Here is a 20,530-nt window from a genome sequence, read left to right on the forward strand (position 1 = left end):
GCCAGGGTCATCTAGTCCAACCTCCTGCACAATGCAGGACAATTCACGAATACCTCTCCCCCACACCCATCTCTGAAGAGGCTGACTTACACTTACTTTATTTATACCCTACCTTTCTCCCTAGTGGGGAGCCGAAGAAGAATATGTTGGATTTATAACCCGCCCTATACTCTGAGACCGATTTCCCACTCACCCGACGCCGCTCTGACGTTCTTCTTTTCAGCACGGTGTTCTTCCGGTTTCCCACTACCTACCCTGGGGCTTCAGCCTGCGTCACCATTTTTGCATGGCAAAGAGAAACTGGTTTTTAGCAGTTTCTCTTTGCCACGCAAAAGCAGCAACACAGGCTGAAGCCCCAGGACAGATAGTGGGAAATCGGAAAAACACCACGTTGAAAAGGGAAACGTCAGAGTGGCGTAGGGTGAGTGGGAAATTGGTCTGAATCTGAGTCTCCGAGTGCCTCACAATCTCCTTTACCTTCCTCCCCCAGAACAGACACCCTGTGAGGCAGGTGGAGCTGAGAGAGCCCTCCCAGAAGCTGCCCTTTCAAGGACAAAGTCTCAGAGCAGCCTACAATCTCCTTTCCCTTCCTCCCGCACAACAGACACCCTGTGAGGCAGGTGGGGCTGAGAGAGCTCTCCCAGAAGCTGCCCTTTCAAGGACAACTCCTACGAGAGCTATGGCTGACCCAAGGCCATTCCAGCAGCTGCAAGTGGAGGAGTGGGGAATCAAACCCGGTTCCTCCCAGATAAGAGTCCACGCGCTTAAACCAGTACACCAAAGCAGCCTTTGTCATTTTTCTCTCCTCCATTTTATCTTCACAGCAACCCTGTGAGGTAGGTCAGGCTGAGAGAGAGAGCGACTAGACCAACATCACCCAGGGAGTGGGGATTTGAACTTGGGTCTCCACGACCCAAGTCCGATGCTCTGACCACTGGCCCACGCTGGCACTCAATTCATGAGTGGCCTCCTAAATTTTCACCCTCAGGTAGCATACATTTGAGCAGGGCCTCTGAATCCACACCCCCACAGTTATGTTCCACATTATTGTATAGGTGTAGTGGAAAATGTCCCGTAATACTAGAACTCCCGGGCACCCTGCGTGGGCACAATAGTCACTTTATTCAGGGCAGAGGAAAGGAAGCGTTTCTTCCATGAGGCGTGATTAACGTGTGGCGCTCACTGTCACGCAGCGTCGTCATGACGACTGGCTCGCAGGGCTTTAAAAGTGGATCGAGAAAGGTCACCGAGAATATTGCTATCAATGGCTATTATCCATCACTACTAAAAGCACCCTTCGCGTTTGGAGGCAATGCCCCTCAGTTGCCGAGGAGAAAGGCTTCGGCCTAGGCCTTTGGAAGGATTGTCGGCATTGGCCGCTGTGGGAGACAGAGTGCTAGATTTAGGACTCCTTTTTATGTTTGTGTGTTCTGATGATACGGTGGGAATGTGCAAGCATTTTCGGCTTTTTCTCAGGACTTTGGCAGTAGAGGAGGGAAGGCCCCAGTCAATGCGACTTGTAGAGGGTTCAGGAATGGCAAAAGAGAAGCAACTTGCTGGGTCGTTTTTGTTTTTTTGAAATAAGAACATAAGAGAAGCCATGTTGGATCAGGCCAATAGCCCATCCAGTCCAACACTCTGTGTCACACAGTGGCCAGAAAACCCCAGGTGCCATCAGGAGGTCCATCAGTGGGGCCAGGACACTAGAAGCTCTTCCACTATGGCCTCTTCCAAGCACCATGAAGACAGAGCATCACTGCCCCAGATAGAAGAACATAAGAGAAGCCATGTTGGATCAGGCCAATGGCCTGTCCAGTCCAACACTGTGTGTCACACAGTGGCCAATATGTGTTTGTACGTGTATACACACACACACACACACACATATACACACACATACACACATATATATATATATATACTGTGGCTAATAGCCACTGATGGACCTCTGCTCCATATTTTTATATACACTTCCCCAGAGTTGGAAACGACTGGTGCTTGCACAGGGGACCTTTCCTTTCGTTTAAAGAAAAACATTCCCCAGGAGAGATTTTTGGGATAGTTTCTGAAGTTAGCCATCTTGACCTGTGGTAGAAGAGCTAGATCAGGGTTGTCAAACATGAAGCCCAGGGGCTGAATCAGGCCCCTAGAAGGCTCCTATCAGGCCCCGAGCAACTGGCTGTTATCTGCTTCCTTCTCCCTCTCTCTTGCTTCCTTTTGCATCACAGCTTATGAACATATGAAGCTGCCTTATACTGAATCAGACCTGCGGTCCATCAAAGTTAGTTTTGTCTACTCAGACTGGCAGCGGCTCTCCAGGGTCTCAAGCAGAGGTTTTTCGTGCCTACTTGCCTGGACCCTTTTTATTTGGAGATGCCAGGGATCGAACCTGGGACCTTCTGCTTACCAAGTAGATGCTCTACCACTGAGCCACCATCCCTCCTTGCTTTGCAAGGCTTCCTCAGTCGCTCAGCAGAGCTACTGAGCCAAGCCTCTCTTCCTTCTATTGGCTGAGGTTCCTCCCCTCCTTTGCCCAGTTTTCTTTGCCCAGTTCCCTGGATCCCATGGGAGAGATACAAAGACAGCACAAAGAGACAGATACAAAGAGAGAAGAGCATGTGCAAAGTGCTTTTGTACATGGATGAGAGCGTATTGATTTTCCCTTCTGGGGGCAGCTTCTCGTACCTCAGGGTAGATCTGTGGCAGGACCGTGAACAGGCCTGGGAGATCAACCCAACTCAACAGGTGATTGCAATAATTCCCGCTGGTCCCCCCCCCCCCCCCCCCCGATTAACACATCTTCTCTTTCTTTCTGCAGACTCCTCTGGGCTCAGCCAAGCGTAAGTCTAATTGCATGCTCTGTACTATTTTTGTTTGATTTTATTTTATCCGATTTATATCCCATCCTCCTCGCGAAAGCAGGCTCCGGGCAGCTTACGTGTTCGTGCAAATACACGGGATACAAAATCGCGTTAAGGTATAAAAACATAAAAAAGTCAAACCATTTCAAGTGCTAAGTTTGATGCAGAATGGAAGCTTTCGTATGCTCTTGAGCAGACTTCATCAGACAAAAACGGAATGGCAAGCCGTCCTTAATATAAAGTGGGCAGCGTGTTGGTATGTAGAGTCATGGGAATTAGGGTTTGTAGAATCTTTTGGGATCAAGTGCCGTGTTCTACTGGAGAAAGTTTTCCTTCCAGACGTTTCGTTCTCAGCTGCGGAGAACATCCTCAGTGGCGTTGCAGCCGGAGCAGGCGCTCAGACCTTCTTGGCTGCTGTGCATTGAGTTCAATGTGCATTGAGTTCACTCAATGCACAGCAGCCAAGAAGGTCTGAGCGCCTACTCTGGCTGCAACGCCACTGAGCATGTTCTCCGCAGCTGAGAACAAAACGTCTGGAAGGAAAACTTTCTCCAGTAGAACACGGCACTTGATCCCGAAAGATTCTACAAACCCTAATGATGTTACCAGCCGTGAAAACCTGAACTCTTTGATAGTCATGGGAATGTTTTTAGCAGATTAAAAGAATCACAAGTTGGGGTCTGTGTACATTCCCACGACTCTACATACCAGCACACTGCCCACTTTTTCTATATTAAGGACCTCTTGCCATTCCATTTTTGTCTGATGAAGTCTGCTTAAGAGCATACGAAAGCGTACATTCTGAATAAAACTTGGTTGGTCTTAAAGGTGCAAACTTGTCTACTGCTTTGTTCTATTGCTTCAGACCAACACAGCTGCCCACTGGGATCTATTTCAAGAGCTATAATGCAGGGGTGGCCAACGGTAGCTCTCTAGATGTTTTTTTGCCTACAACTCCCCTCAGCCCCAGCCATTGGCCATGCTGGCTGGGGCGGGTGGGAGTTGTAGGCAAAAAAAAAAACATCTGGAGAGTTACCGTTGGCTGCCTCTGCTGTAATGATCTTTGAATTTGTCTGTTCTGTTGTTCCAGCCGGGTGTCCTATAGAAAGACTGATCTTTAGGTTCGTGCTAGAGGTGGTCCAGTTATTTCGGAATCTGTTGTAGCCTGTGATCTTAATTTACAAACGCCTGGGGGGAGAGTGCCATCTTGCAGGCCCTGCGGAACTGCGTGAGCTCTCGCAGGGCCCTAACCTCATCAGGGAGCTTGTTCCACCAGCATGGGGCTACAACAGAAAAGGCCCGGCTCTAGTTGTCATGAGCCTGCCCTCTTTGAGGTCAGGGATTGAGAGCAGGTTTGGTGACCCTGACCGAAGTACTCTCTGGGGAACATGTGGGGAAAGGCGGTCCCAAAAGTATGCAGGTCCCTAGCCATATAGGGCTTCAAAGGTGAGAACCGCCACCTCGAAACGAACCCGGTATGCGATGGGTAACCAGCGCAGCGCTTTCAGCACAGGTTGAATGTGCTCCCGCAAGGGAAGGCCCATTAGCAGCCTGGCTGCAGCATTCGGCGCTAGTTGAAGCTTCCGGATTTGAGACATGGCCATGCCATATTCTCCATATTGTGAGACACTCCGTACTCTAGAGCAGCAAGGTAGGCTGCCAAACGAGGCAGCGGTATCCTTCGTTCCCTGGGAAAGCCATGCCGTTCTGCTAGCTGCAGTACCACCTGTGGACACCCGAGATGGTGGCAGCGGAGGACAAGCGTCCTGTTCCCTGTTCTGGCAAGCAGTGGCAACGTTTTCTGAAAACGAGGAACCTATGGGGGTCCCACTGTGAAAGTCCCTATTAGAGTTGCCAATTCCCAGTTGTGGGCAGGGGATCCCCTGGGCTTGAAGCCCCTCCCCTTGCTTTTAGAGATATCAGAAAGCGAGGGTTCGAATAGCTGCTGGGTGCTTCGTTATACCCTATGGAGACTAGAAAGTCCCCCATAGAGTATAATGAAGAATCGATTTAGGGCTTGTCTAGGGCTTGGAGGGGGCTGTTTTTCGAGGCAGTGGCACCAGATTTTCAGCATCGCTGCTGGTACTTCTCTTCAAAACCCCCCCCACCCCCTCCCAGTTTCAAAAAGATTGGACCAAGGGGTCTGATTCTATGAGCCCCAAAAGAAGATGTCCCCTTCCTCTTACTGTTTCTAATGGAGGGGAAGCATTTAAAAGGAATGCAGTGAAGGTTGGGGTAAAATGTAATGAGAAAGACAGAGAAGTGTGAGAAGTACAAACGAATTATCGGTCAAAGTACGGCTTGGATAAAGCAATTGCGAAACAGGAGAATTTACACCAATCATGCCTAGAAGCTGATACTTGAAATTGCTGCGAAGCATCTGTCGCGTACATTGTGCAAATCCGGACTTATTTATAGCATTTGGAATACAAAAACAATATTTTGAAGTTGATTTTTGTATGATAGGAAATTGACCAGAGGTGCAATTTACACAGAGCTGTTGCCTATGCCTTTAAATATGACGGCAGTTCATCTGGAACTTGCTTTGGAGTTCCTTTTCCTCCTCCCTTCCCCTCTCCCGGAATCTCCCATCAGCCTCACCTGGCAACCCTATCCGAGCTTGGGACCCTCGGAGGCCCGCTTGCTCAGGACGGCGCAACTTTCCAAGGAAGCCCGATCCCACTCCTGACACCAGTCGCCGAGACAGGCATGGCGGCTATTGCTTCTGCCATGCAGGGCATCCTTCTCCTGGACCTCAGCAGCTTCTCACTGAAGCTGGCCATGCACACAGGTCGAATTCAGCAGGAGCTCCTGAACCTTTCTGAGGGTTCCCCCTCCTCCTCCCCACCTCCCTTGTCCATTGAATCGGAGGTGCAGCTGCATAACAATCCCTGGATGAGGAGAGCAGGCAGCCAGCCAGCCACCAGGGGCTTTGCCACACCCCCAGCAGCCCTCATTAGGAGAAGCCTGCACCACCCTTTCTCTACTTCTGATGTGATTTTGGGCAGCAGGTGGTTTGCTGGCCTTTTGACTGTGGTGGAGGGGTGGCCAAGGAAGAAGAAGAAGATTTTGGATTTATTTACCGCCCTATACTCTGAATCTCAGAGTCTCAGAGCGCTCACCATCTCCTCTACCTCCCCCCAACACACCAAACACCCTGTGAGGTAGGTGGGGCTGAGAGTGCTTTTATAGCAGCTGCCCTTTCAAGGACAGCTTCTATGAAAGCTCTGGCTGCCTCAAGGCCATCTCAGCAGGTGCAAGTGGAGGAGTGGGGAATCAAGCCCCAGGTGAGCGAAGCCTGCTTGGGCTGGCTGGATCTCTAGCCAGCCCAAGCAGGCCTCGCTCGCCCGGGGCTCTCCTTTCTTGCGTCAGGTAGCTTTTGGCCGGTGGGGGGGGGGGGGGAGGTGGCATATGCTAATGAGTTCCACCACCTGTTTTTCCACAAAGCGACCCCTGCATGCACATGCATGTATTTATGTGCACACACAGGAACCCTTACAATTTTCGAGGAATAACTCCTTTTCTCTCTTTTTTTCCTTCCTCCACGTGGACCAAAAAGCCTCCAACAGTCCCAAAGCCGGTGGCATGATGAAGGCAGGTACGTTGCATCCCATTCCTCAGCTCCCCTCTCCTCCCCGCTGGGCACTTGTTGGAACCCTGCTGCCCCAGGGATGGGAGAGGCCTGATGCTTTTCACAGCAGCATGTCGCTTGGCCTGATATTGCCACCGTCCGGGGAGGGGGGGTGGGAATAGCCCTCAAACTATAAGAACAGAGGGCGTCAGGCATGGGCCACCGAAGTCTGCGTTGAACCAACTTGCTGCCTGCGCTCGGGAAATGTTGTTTTCGCTGCACTGTCCTTTGCGTCACCCGCTGGCAGACTGCGTAGACGTTCGATCGATTTCCGTACATCGATTTCAATCTGCCAGACGTTAGCTTGTGCTGGGGCTCAGCCTTGGGCCGTGCTTGCGTGCCGGGGGGGGGGGGCGGGCTTGGATTTACAGAGTAAGACAGGACAGAAGAGCCTCTGAGCAGATGCAAAGTGTAGTTTCTTTCCACCCTGAGAAGCTGTAATACAAACATCCGAGATAAAAGGGGGTCTCCAGTAGGGTTGCCAATCCCCAGGTGGGGGCAGGGGATCCCCCGGTTTGGAGACCCTCCCCCCGCTACAGGGTCGTCAGAAGGCGGGGGGAGGGGAGGGAAATGTCTGCTGGGAACTCTTATTATTCCCTAGGGAGATTTATTCCCATAGAAAATCATGGAGAATTGATCCGCAGGTATCTGGGGCTCTGCGGGGGCTGTTTTTTGGGGTAGATGCACCACATTTTCAGTATAGCATCTAGTGCCTCTCCCCAAAATACCCTCCAAGTTTCAAAAAGATTGGACCAGGGGGTCCAATTCTATGAGCCCCAAAAGAAGGTGCCCCTATCCTTCATTATTTCCTATGGAAGGAAGGAATTGAAAAGGTGTGCCGTCCCTTTAAATGTGATGGCCGGAACTCCCTTGGAGTTCATTGATGCTTGTCACACCCTTGCTCCTGGCTCCGCCCCTAATGTCTCCTGGCTCCACCTCCAAAGTCTCCTGGCTCCACCCCCAAAGTCCCCAGATATTTCTTGAATTGCACTTGGCAACCCTAGTCTCCAGGCAGCCGATTCCCGATATTTCTCTTTCACCTTTGAAAAAGAAATTTGCTTTGTGGGCCTCCAAGTGCCAGCCGCTGTCTGAAGTTGGATCTGATGCAGTTCCTGCATTCTTAATCGTTTTATTCCTGGAGTCGTTTGGAGGGAAAGCTTGGGCCAAAACCCCTAGACTCATCTGCCCGTAAAACTCTGACGTTTCCCACTCCAGCAAGAGAAAAGTCTGAAAATTAAGGACTGTTGCCTTGTGTTCAGGGAGAGAAATGCCGGCTGTGTTTCCCCTTCCCCGGGGAGGCCGTTCTGTTTCACTTTTAGCACCAATCCAAACTGGGATTTGCCTCCATGTAGAGCTATGCAAAAGAACAGTGGCAGCACAATATGTAAAATACAAAAATACAAAATATTGTGCAAAAACTAACACTCTTGACTGGTGTATACAACGTTCTATTGTCATGAAATGAACAGCCTACAACAGTGGGCATGCATTCATACAGTATAAATAGACAACAAACAAAAGTCTCAAAACAATATTCCAAGGAGGACCCCACACAGTCTCTGAGTTTTCCAGACTGAGTACTAAGACTCAATAATAAAGTTCCACAGGAGTCCCTCCGTTGCCGCAAATTAAGATACCAAAATGGGCGTTTGAGAGAGAACTTGGCTGGAGGTTTCAGTTGACTTACGAGGACGCTGCAGGAGCAGCGGAACGCAATCAAAGCCGGGGTTTGCGTGAAGGCTAGAATTTTTCCTTCAGAAGTCAACAAGCAACGGAGGGACCCCTGTGGAACTTTATTATTGAGTCTTAGTACTCAGTCTGGAAAACTCAGAGACTGTGGGGGGGAGGGGTCCTCCTTGGAATATTGTTTTGAGACTTTTGTTTGTTGTCTCTTTATACTGTATGAATGCATGCCCACTGTTGTAGGCTGTTCATTTCATGACAATAGAACTTTGTATGCACCAGTCAAGAGTGTTTGTTTTTGCGCAATATTTTGTATTTTTGCATTTCCATGTAGAGCTAAGCTGCACTTCTTGCAAGGTCAAAGGCAGAATGACCCGACGGGAAACGGTACAGATTGCAAATGGAGCCGTCCTTTGGGAAACGAAGGTTGACCGGTGGCTGTTAGCCCTTCACCGCCCCTCAGTTATAAAGTGCAAAGTGACCCCCTTTCGCGCCCTGCCGCGCCGGTCGATCGCTTTCCATGCTTCGGGGGCAAACCTTACTTATATAATCTCCTGTTGAATGATCCGTCTCCCTTTGATTCATTGCCAGGTGAGGCAGGGCGCATGCCCGTTGTCCCACTACAGTCAACAGGCAAGGGGTGTGTGTGTGTGCAGAGCTGGCCCTAGACCAGGGGTAGGGAACGTTGGCTCTCCAGATGTCTTTTGCCTACAACTCCCATCAGCCCCAGCCGGCATGCCTTTTAACCAGGGCTGCAACAATTAACCAACTGTTAAATCAATCCTGACCTTCTCCAGATGTACACTGCACTGCAGGGTGTCAAACTCGTTTGTTATGAGGGCCAAATCTGATCTAAATGAGACCTTGTTGGGCCGGGCCGTGTGTGTCATCAAATGTAATGCCAGGTAGTAGAGCTATAAAGTATACAAACAAACGCAATTAAAGATTTTTCTTTTAAAAAAAATGATTTAAAACATTAGCACGCATTGGACTTAAAGGTGTTTTCTTGGTATCTCTCCCATGGGATCCAGGGAACGGGGCCCTGCATAAAATGCATCCTCTGAGAAGGCAATTTAATAAGACCAACCCAGAGAAAGAGGCGGAGCTTCTGAATGCTGGCCTCCGTGCAGGGGTGGAATTCTAGCAGGAGCTCCTTTGCATGTTAGGCCACACCCCTCTGATGTAGCCAATCCTCCTGGAGCTTACAAGGCTCTTCATACAGGGACTACTGTAAGCTCCTGGAGGATTGGCTACATCAGAGGGGTGTGCCCTAATATGCAAAGGAACTCCTGCTAGAATTCCATACCCCGGCCCCTGTGACAGTAGAACTCTCATGTTCAGGCTCACTTTGCTGCTGCAGGACACACCCCAGGGGAAGGTTACAGTTTTTGTGCTTTGCTCGTGGCCTTCCCAGGTATCTCTGGCTGTCCCATTGGAAACAGCATGGACTTGTATCTGACCCAGAAGAGCCAACACTCATGTATGTTTTAAAAAACAAACAAATAAATCATAAAACCCCCAATACAAGTACACCAAAGCCTGTTTGGTGTAGTGATTAAGTGTGAGGACTCTTATCTGGGAGAACTGGGTTTGATTCTCCACTCCTCCACTTGCAGCTGCTGGAATGGCCTTGGGTCAGCCATAGCTCTAGCAGAGTTGTCCTTGAAAGGGCAGCTTCTGGGAGAGCTCTCTCTATATATTGGCCACTGTGTGATACAGAGTGTTGGAATGGATGGGCCGTTGGCCTGATCCAACATGGCTTCTCTTATGTTCTTATGAGACTCTCCCTGAAAGGGCAGCTCCTGGGAGAGCCCTCTCAGCCCCACCCACCTCACAGGGTGTCTGTTGTGGGGAGGAAGGTAAAGGAGATTATAGGCCACTCTGAGCCTCTGTCCTTGAAAGGGCAGCTTCTGTCAGAGCTTTCTCAGCCCCATCCACCTCACAGGGCGTCTGTTGAGAAGGAAGGGGAAGGAGATTATAGGTCAGTCTGAGACTCTGTCCTTGAAAGGGCAGCTTCTGGGAGAGCTCTCTCAGCCCCACCCGCCTCACAGGGTGTCTCTTGTGGGGGAGGAAGAGAAAGGTGATTGTAGGCCGCTCTGAGACTCTGTCCTTGAAAGGGCAGCTTCTGGGAGAGCTCTCTCAGCCCCACCCACCTCACAGAGTGTCTGTTGTGGGGGAGGAAGGGAAAGGAGATTGTGACCGCTCTGAGACTCAGATTCAGAGTGAAGGGCGGGGTATAAATCCAATATCACCTTCTTATCTTCTTCAGTACAAACACAAAATATACATGGGAACAAAACAAATACAGAGCAGAAGGTATGCAGTGCTCTCAAAATTGCTTAAGTGTTGTTATTTCTTAGCTTGCAAAAAACGGAAACGCATGTCTTTAGGGGAGGTTTCCACGGCGTGCTGTGTTGTCCGTGAGCCCAGTAGGGGCGACTGTAAGCCCAAGTTTCCCCAGCCAGCTTTTCCATGGTGGAGGAGAAAGGGGGGGGGGGGACATTGCTTCCCAGAGTTTGCCCAACTCTGGAGCCCTCGAGAATGCAGCGTAGAACTTTTTTTTAATTTCCCTTTTGCTGTGCCTGTCTGCTGCCTCCGACGAAAGCGGCATCCCGGCAAAGACCATGCTCGGCCCGCATGCACCTTCCTGCCACCAGCTCCTTCCTAACAGTGCCCAGGTGTCTTGCCTTTTGCAGCGGTGTTGCCATTTCGCCGCGGCTGCTTGAGCAGACGTCGCGAGCTGCTTTAAGCAAAGCCAGAAGGGATGGACGGCGGAGGCATCTTTGCCGTCAGCCATTTGCAACCATTGTGGAGGCTCGGGTGGCATGTGCTCCTTCTGGGCTGCCTGCCATCGAGAGTTTGGGGACCTTGGAGTGCAGGGGGCTGGACTAGATGACCCTGGCAGTCCCTTCCAACTCTATGATTCTTTGATTCTCTGGTGATCGCCGCAATCTCCTCCTCTCTGGCTTTCTTCTGTTGTGCCTCAGGGAGCTCAATCCTGTCCAAAACTCAGCCGCACCAAATCATTGCTCGAGCAAGGTTGGTGCCCTGCTCTTTTGTCGGGTCCCCCTGCTTCAAAATCATGTACAGTTGCCAATCTCCAGGTAGAACCAGGAGTTCTTCCAGAATTACAATAGCTCTCCAGAGTATGGCGATCCGCTCCCCTGGAGAAAACGGGAGGGTGGAATTTATGGCATTGCATCTCACCGTCCTTTCGTCTCCAGGAATTTCCCAGCTCGGGGTTGGCAACCCACATTGTAAGTCCAGTGGGACAGAGAGCTCTCTCTCTCTCTCTCCCCTTTGGTTATGCTGCTCCAAAGATAACGTTAGAAATAATCAGGACCACGGAGGTACAGTAACTTGAAACACACTCTCTCCGTTTACAAATTAGTAGCAATGTATAATATGAACTACATACAACAAAACACTTTAACTTGACATATACTAATGCATTTGAAAAATCATCCACTACGCAACATAGTAAAATCTATAAAATCCATAATGCTTTTATACTAAGTTCAACGATTAAAAAGAACAGGTCCAATTTCGTTCCTGAATACTGATAGAAATTGGTAGAGACGTTCCATAAATAAATCTAGAAAATCAAATTAAAATACAAGGAAGCCAGGAAATTTTGACTCTTCAAGTCTACTGAACCTATGAATATGGCAAGATGATCCCTTAAAGAAGGAGAGTATATCCGAAACGAAAGTGAGCCCCGTGGCGCAGAGTGGTAAAGCTGCAGTATTGCAGTCGGAGCCCTCTGCTCACGACCTGAGTTTGATCCCAGCGGAAGCTGGGTTTTCAGTTAGCCAGCTCGAGGTTGACTCAGCCTTCCATCCTTCCGAGGTCAGTCAAATGAGTACCGAGCTTGCTGGGGGGAAAGTGTAGAGGACTGGGGAAGGCAATGGCAAGCCACCCTGTAAAAAGTCTGCCGTGAAAACGTTGTACCTTTACCTTTTTACCTTTATGTCAAGTTAAAGTGTTTTGTTGTATGTAGTTTAGGGGTCGTTTTTGTAGAAAAATAGGTGGTGGAGCTCACCCAGGGATTGTCATGCAGCAGCAGCTACTGTTCAATGGACAAGGAGGTAGGAGGAGGTGGAACTCTCAGAAAGGTTCCGGAGCTGTGCTCCTGTGAGCTCCCACTGAATCCGAGGCCTGATGTAGTTCATATTAAACATTAAACATCCAGGGATGACATCACCCAGGGGAGCCGGAGGAGCTGGACCAGGTGCTGGACTGGCCTGTCCGCTCCCAAAGGATTCTGGGAAGGAGTGTAAATACTCTACTGAGGATGGCCGCTTCCTGCTACTCACAGTCCCCCTTTGCAGCTGCTTGCACTGTCTCCCCCTTTGCGCCACGGACACCTTGGCACCCGCCTGCAGGCGCCCCCCCCCCCCGAATCCTGCTTCATCGCATCTCGTTCCACCCCCCAAATGCTTCGCTGCTGAGCCCAGGGGGCGGGGCAGAGGGGCGGGGGGGGGTTTGGATGCTCACTCTCCTGTTTGTGTCCCAGCTACGTACTCTGTGGAAATCACTGTGGAAAAGGACAGAGTTACTGGGGAGACCAAGGTCCTGTCCAGCACCACTAGACTCCCCAAGGACCGATCTATACAGGGGGTCAAAGTGTACGAGGACGAGACGAAAGGTACGCACCCAGGGGGCGTAGACGGCCCTGGCCTCCCGCAGCTGCCAGGATCGCTCGCTCCCAGCCCGGCCGAGGGGACCCAACCGCTGTATCCTTCCTGCTTCCAGCTGAATTCCGTCCCCAAAAGAATATTGTCGAACTGCGAAAAGGGCAGAGCGAGTCAGATTAACAACCGCGTTTCCTCTAAGCTATCGTGAGCTAGCGTGCGGATTTGTCTTACGCGTTTTTCGTCGTAGCTCAGGAAAAATGGCCCCCAGGGCAAACTGATTTCTGCAGCACCTCGCCGCTTTCCTGCCAGCAGCTCACAAAGTAGAATTTTTGCTCACAAGACACTGCAGCTTAGAGGGAATGTTGATTAACAATTAGGCCAAGTAGGCACTGGCCCGTGGGTCCTCATGCCTTTAGGGGCCCCAAGCTGGCTTTCCCGCCCCCCCCCCCCCCGGTTTCCCCCCTGCTTGCAGCCTTTCCAGCTTCCACACACAGCCAGCAACGGAGCTGCTCTTTGCCTAACTTATCTGGTGGGGCTGCTGCTGGCGTCGTCATCAAGTTTGCCTCTCTCTGCCTCTCCCCCGCAGCTTTGTCACAGGGGCTTTGGAGAAGGGGCCTGCAGGCTGCAGCGGGGGCCGAGGGTGGTGAGGCAGGCACTCAAACTCTGAGATAACCCTCAAGATTTTGATTGCCTAGAGGCCTCCACAGGGTTTAATCCAGCGCTGGGCAGAGGGGGCGACCAAAATACCAAGAAGCTGGTGCCTCCTCCCTGTAAGGAAAGGCTAAGGAATGGGGGGGGGGGAGTCAGTTTAGAGAGGCAGCATTGTGTAGTGGTCAGCGTTGGACTACTAGGATCTGAGTTTGAATCCTCGCTGTACCGTGGAAGCTTGGACCAGTCACAGACGCTCATCCTAATCCACACAACCACACAACTAAGGAGAGGAGAACAACTGTGAGTTTCCTCTGGGGAGAAATGAAGTTAATAAAAGAAATCCTTGAAAAGATAGCTAAGAGGAGAACATAAGAACATCGGAGAAGCCATGTTGGATCAGTCCAATGGCCCATCCAATCCAACACTCTGTGTCACACAGTGACCAAAATCCAGGTGCCATCAGGAGGTCCATCAGTGGGGCCAGGACACTAGAAGCCCTCCCACTGTTGCCCGCCCCCAAGCACCAAGAAGACAGAGCATCACTTGCCCCAGACAAAAGAACATCAGAGAAGCCATGTTGGATCAGTCCAATGGCCCATCCAGTCCAACACTCTGTGTCACACAGTGACCAAAAGCCAGGTGCCATCAGGATGTCCATCAGTGGGGCCAGGACATTAGAAGCCCTTCTACTGTTGCCCACCCCCAGCACCAAGAATACAGAGCATCACTACCCCAAAGTTCCAACAATACTCTGTGACTAATAGCCACTGATGGACCTCTGCTCCAGATGTTTATCTAGTCCCCTCTTGAAGCTGTCTATGCTTGTAGCTGCCACCACCTCCTGCGGCAGTGAATTCCATGTGTGAATCACCCTTTGGGTGAAGAAGTGCTTCCTTTTATCCATTCTAACCCGGCTGCTCCGTAATGTCATTGAGTGCCCATGAGTTCTTGTCTTGTGAGAAAGGGAGAAAAGGACTTTTTTCTGTACCTTCTCTATCCCATGCATTATCTTGTAAACCTCGATCATGTCCCTTCAGTTGACGTTTCTCCAAACTAAAGAGCCCCAAGCGTTTTAACCTTTCTTCACAGGGAAAGTCTTCCAACCCTTGAATCATTCCAGTTGCCCTTTTCTGGACTTTTCCCAATGCTAGAATGTCTTTTGAAGTGCGGAGGGGCAACGGAGATGCATTTTGCCGAGAGTGGCAGAAAGTCCAGAACTTTTCCTCCCTTTCCCAAACGACTCGAAGTCAAGGGCACCCAGCGAAATAACAGATGGACAGTAGGTATCAGGCAGACAAAAGGAAGTTCTCCTTCCCACAACCCGTAATGAAACTTGTGGAACTCACTGCCACAAGACGTAGCAGCATCTGCTAGTCTTAGATGTCCTTAAAAGAAGAGCAGACACATTTCTGGTGGAGGTGTCCACCGATGGCTTTCACGGTCAGTGGCAGTCTCCATCTGGCTGTTGACCTTAAAGGTGCCACGGGACTCAAACCAACACGGCTGCCCGCCTAAATCTATCTTCCTGGATTCTATGCGCTTACAAAGGGAGTGCACCCACGGTTGGCAGGACGGTGTAGCGTTTTGCATAACTATATAGGGGGAGAGCGATCAGGTCTTGCTTGTCCCATGGAATCATCAGTCTTTTTTTAGCCCCGCCACGGCTTCCCCAATTTCCAGTCTCTTGCTCTGCCAATATCCAAACTATTCTTTTGTCCCAAAACGCAAAGAGCAGAACGGCGTGACTCACGTTCTGGGTTCATGATCAAGAAACTGCTTGAGATATCCAGGGTTGTTGGGGGTTTTTTTGCAGCAGGAACTCCTTTGCATATTAGGCCACACCCTCCTGTGTCAAGAATGTCTCTCGCCACTCAGACACGATGTTACTCTCACTTTCCGCTTCTCCAGCTACTACCTCTGTGTAACAAATAAAGCATTTTTCAGCCTGATCTTGGGGGTGGCCAAGGCCATCTCCGTTCAATAAGCCATCCTGAGCCCGCTTTGGCGGGGAGGGTGGGATATAAATCCAATAAAATAAAGAAATAAATAAGTGTGCAGCTGCCAGGGGTCTGGAAAGACAAAGGGGGAAGGGACTGCTGCTTCACATAAGAACATAAGAGAAGCCCTGTTGAATCAGGCCAATGGCCCATCCAGTCCAACACTTTGTGTCACATAAGAACATAAGAGAAGCCCCATTGGATCAGGCCAGTGGCCCCTCCAGTCCAACACTCTGTGTCACATAAGAACATGAGAGAAGCCATGTTGGATCAGGCCAATGGCCCCTCCAGTCCAACACTCTGTGTCACATAAGAACATAAGAAGACATGTTGGATCAGGCCAATGGCCCCTCCAGTCCAACACTCTGTGTCACATAAGAACATAAGAGAAGCCATGTTGGATCAGGCCAGTGGCCCATCCAGTCCAACACTCTGTGTCACATAAGAACATAAGAGAAGACATGTTGGATCAGGCCAGTGGCCCATCCAGTCCAACACTCTGTGTCACATAAGAACATAAGAGAAGACATGTTGAATCAGGCCAGTGGCCCATCCAGTCCAACACTCTGTGTCACACAGTGGCCAAAATACACACACTCTCTCTCTCTCACTCTCACTCACTGCAGCTAACAGCCACTGATGGACCTCTGCTCCATATTTTTTTCTAATCCCCTCTTGAAGCTGGCTATGTGTGTAGCTGCCACCCCTTCCTGTGGCAGTGAATTCCACATGTTAATCACCCTTTGGGTGAAGAAGGACGTCCTTTTATCCGTTCTAACCCGACTGCTCAGCAATTTCATTGAATGCCCACGAGTTTTTGTATTGTGAGGAAGGGAGAAAAGGACTTCTTTCTCTACTTTCTCCATCCCATGCATTATCTTGTAAACCTCTCTCATGTCACCCTGCAGTCGATGTTTCTCCAAGCTAAAGAGCCCCAAGCGTTTTAACCTTTCTTCATAGGGAAAGTGTTCCAACCCTTGAATCATTCTAGTTGCCCTTGAGTTTGAATGTATAACGGCTAAAGCTAAAGGAATAAGTACAGGGCATTTGCCTGCCAAAGCCAGTTTTCGCAAGAACTCTCTTGCCCTAAAGACCTGTCAGTATTTCAATAAAGACAATTCTCTGAATGGCCTGGTGTTGATTACTGAACTCCTGGGGACTTGACATATTGGGAAAACTGGCCTTGGAGGGCAATCCTCCTGGAGCTTATAGGGCTTTTCCTACAGGGCCTTCTGTAAGCTCTTGGAGGATTGGCTGTATCAGAGGTATGTGGCCTAATAGGCTAGGGTTGCCAAGTCCAATTCAAGAAATATCTGGGGACTTTGGGGGTGGAGCCAGGAGACATTTGGGGTGGAGCCAAGATCAAGGCTGTGACAAGCATAATTGAACTCCAAAGGGAGTTCTGGACATCACATTTAAAGGGACGGCACACCTTTTCAATTCCTTCCTTCCATAGGAATTAATGAAGGTTAGGGTCACCTTCTTTTGGGGCTCATAGAATTGGGCCCCCTAGTCCAATCTTTTTGAAACTTGGGGGATATTTTGGGGAGAGGCTCTAGATACTATACTGAAAATTTGGTGCCTCTGCCCCCCCCCAGATACCCGCGGATCAATTCTCCATGATTTTCTATGGGAATAAATCTCCATAGGGAATAACAAGAGTTCTCAGCAGACATTTCCCTCCCCTCCCCCCGCTTTCTGACGACCCTGAAGCAGGGGGAGGGCCTCCAAACCGGGGAATCCCCTGCCCCCACCTGGGGATTGGCAACCCTATAATAGGCAAAGAAGTTCCAGCTACAAAAAAAGCCCTGGGATTAACACTGTGCATCCTAGGGGATTCATCTGTATTCCTTAGGCTCAGGGTCCCCAGCCTTACCTCAGGCACCTTTGGAATTCTAACACAGGGATGTTGGGCATGACCACAAAATGGCCACCGCAGGAGGAGGAACCAACCACAAAATGGCTGCTGCAGGAGGAGGAGCCAACCCGAGTGCTCCAGGAGGCAGAGCCGTGTGCACAGAGAAAGCCCAAGCACGGGGGGGGGGGGGGGAAGAGGGGCAATTTAAAAATGCACAGGGGAAGAGGAGTGAGAAAGAACAAAGCCAATACTTGGCCGTAACTGCCGCTGACACAATGTTATTTTAATCTGTGTAGCCAAAACAGATCTCCATTGGCCAATCAGGTGCCCGGCTGGGCAAGAGCCCCACCTGGCCCCACCCACTTTATAAAAAAACTTGGTGGGCACCATGGCACCCACAAACACAACATTGGGGCCCACCATTGGATGAGAGTAGCCAGTTCTTACCCTCTGCACTGTCTCAGAGGCAATAAGCTTCTGGGAGAGCTCTCTCAGCTCCACCCGCTTCACAGGGTGTCTGTTGTGGGGGAGGAAGGGAAATGAGATTGTAGGCCGCTCTGAGACTCTGTCCTTGAAAGGGCAGCTTCTGGGAGAGCCCTCTCAGCCCCACCCGCCTCACAGGGTGTCTGTTGCGGGGGAGGAAGGGAAAGGAGATTGTAGGCCACCATGGCACCCACAGACACAACATTGGGGCCCACCATTGGATGAGAGTAGCCAGTTCTTACTCTCTGCACTGTCTCAGAGTCAATAAGGGATTGTGTCCTTTAAAGGGCAGCTTGATGTCTGTTGTGGGGGAGGAAGGGAAAGGAGATTGTAGGCCGCTCTGAGCCTCTGTTCTTGAAAGGGCAGCTTCTGGGAGAGCTCTCTCAGCCCCACCTGCCTCACAGGGTGTCTGTTGTGGGGGAGGAAGGGAAAGGAGATTGTAGGCTGCTCTGGGCCTCTGTCCTTGAGAGGGCAACTTCTGGGAGAACTCTCTCAGCCCCACCCACCTCACAGGGTGTCTGTTGGGGGGGGAGCTAAAGCAGATTGTGAGCTACTCTGAGATTCAGAGCATAGGGCGGGATATAAATCCAATATCTTCTTCATCTTCTTCTTTTGGTTTCTTAATTCAACTTGTTTGGGTTTAAGTTTTTCTTCCCATGCCTTTACTATGTGCCTTCTCTGTCTGTCTCTTGCAGTGGTCCATGCAGTCCCTGCTGAGGATGGGGCCATGGAGAACGGCATTCATTTGCTCAGCTCTTCCGAGGTAGATGAACTCCTCCATAAGGCAGACGAGGCGTCCGAGAAGGCCGTTGGAGGAGTCTCCAAGAGCAATCCCCCTAGCCAGAAGGTCACACCCAGGAAGGAAATCACCGGCGTTCAGGCTAAGCCGGTAGAGAGTCCGAAAGGCCCAGAGCCGAGCAAGGATCAGCCAGTCACCATGATCTTCATGGGCTACCAGAACGTGGAAGACGAGAACGAGACCAAAAAAGTACTGGGCCTAGAGGGTACCATCAAGGCTGAGCTCGTGGTGATTGAAGATGCGGAGAACAAGCCGACGACAGATAGTGCGGGGAAAGACCATGCCCCACCCAATGGCAGCGCTGTAGAGCCCGTGACAGCCCTCCCGCAGAAGGAAGAGAACCAAGCCGGCGAGAAACCCGCAGCCAACGACACTGACCCCAAAGAAGCGGATAAGGATCTTGACGTCAAAAAACAGCGCTGCAAATGCTGTTCCGTCATGTAAGGCGCCAGCCTTCACCTCTACAACCTATTAGGACTGCCTTTCCTCCCTCCACACCCATCACTCTCACTGGGATACCTTTACTCTGCCTCGATACCTTTTAAGTTAGACCAACTCCTTGGTGTTTTGATTTTACTAAACGAGACAAGCGGTTGTGTTATTATTTTCGGGAGGGTTGCCTTTTTTCTATTTTTAAGTGACCGGGAACTTAATCGTGGCCTCGGTGAAAAGTGTATAGGATACACACTGCCACCACTGGGATGCCTATTTTTCCTCGCCCTTGTGTCCGTCGAACATCATTTACCACTTTTTCATAAACATAACGGATGCCATACTGTATTTATTAGCTCAAGCAATCCTTTATCTGCCTCTCTGCAACAAGATGCGTTAGGAAACCTTAAACTTCCATGTGGTCAAATTTCGTGGAGGTCTGCTAAAAAAAAATTAGTTTTGAGCGGTGGGTAGACATTCCCTCATCCCGGTGAACCAATCCTGCGACATTATCCAAAGGCTCGTTTGGAAAGAAAACTGCTTATGGAAATCCCTCGGGTGTTGCTTTTTTCATGTGGTCTGGCAGCCTTTGGAATTCAACAGCCTTTAGGATCCCACAAGTTCGTCAAGAACTTTTCTAAGGCGTGACTTTTGTACAATTCTCTGAAGTGTTACATTCGGAAATCTGTCCTCATGCTATCTGACTTTTGATTCGAAAAGACATCAGTCTGTTCCTTGGGTGCTGGAGAAATCCATCACGCATTCTGATTTTGAAAACTGGCTGCGTTTTGTTCCATCCATGGAGTCAAGCTTCATTTGCTCTCTTGATTGTCCAAGGCGATCCAAGGAAACTCGATTGTCCAAGGATCAGCCGAGGAAGATGGGATGGCTACAAACAGAAGCAGGCCTCGTTACGATCCTTCTACTGTTTTGCGAGAGGTCCTGATGGGAACCTCTCTAGCATACTCAACAGGGACTCTATGGTCAGATGATAGACCTCAGATGATTCAGTGTGCTGTTCCAACTGCACCTAGTTTACAAAATGTACGAATTCTTTGGATTCCAATGCAGAAGCGGAAGACATGCTAGAATTAGGACCTGGTCCCAGGGACCAGTATGTCTGCAAAGGGCCATGGGCAGGGGTGGCAGGCAGGGATTACAGTTGGGAAACCGAGGCTAGCTTGAGGAGACCAACTGTGTCTAGACGGGCTGCAGAACCAACTGGGGGATAGAAGCTTAAGGCAACCTGCTGGGAAGCTGGCCGAGATATTCATGTGGAAGCCCAGTGACAAGAAGGGGCTGACTTTGCAAGGGCAGCCAGATGTGGCTCACACAACCCCTGCTCTCTTTCTCTAGTGGATCAGGAAACAGAGAAGTGCTGTGTGATCCACAGGGCTCAGTCCAAGGTCTGCAGGAAATGACACCAAACTTCGTGTCTAGAAGAAACTTCTGCGTCTGATGTCAGCCAAGATGGCCACTGGCCTTAAAACACTTCCCC

At 50.3% G+C, this 20,530-nt stretch overlaps 1 protein-coding gene across 1 annotated transcript in view; it reads left to right on the plus strand.

Moving 5' to 3' along the window:
• The window catches only part of PALM (paralemmin), a 53,309-nt gene extending 34,265 nt beyond the window's left edge, over window positions 1–19,044 (plus strand). The window contains exons 5-8 of the mRNA XM_060233132.1: window positions 2,819–2,840; window positions 6,421–6,459; window positions 12,692–12,823; window positions 18,497–19,044. Coding sequence (XP_060089115.1) covers window positions 2,819–2,840; window positions 6,421–6,459; window positions 12,692–12,823; window positions 18,497–19,044 — 741 coding nt within the window. The remainder of the gene's footprint in view (window positions 1–2,818; window positions 2,841–6,420; window positions 6,460–12,691; window positions 12,824–18,496) is intronic.
• Window positions 19,045–20,530: the final 1,486 nt, after the last annotated feature.

This window comes from Heteronotia binoei, chromosome 2 (assembly GCF_032191835.1).
Source record: "Heteronotia binoei isolate CCM8104 ecotype False Entrance Well chromosome 2, APGP_CSIRO_Hbin_v1, whole genome shotgun sequence".
Lineage (NCBI taxonomy): Eukaryota > Metazoa > Chordata > Lepidosauria > Squamata > Gekkonidae > Heteronotia > Heteronotia binoei.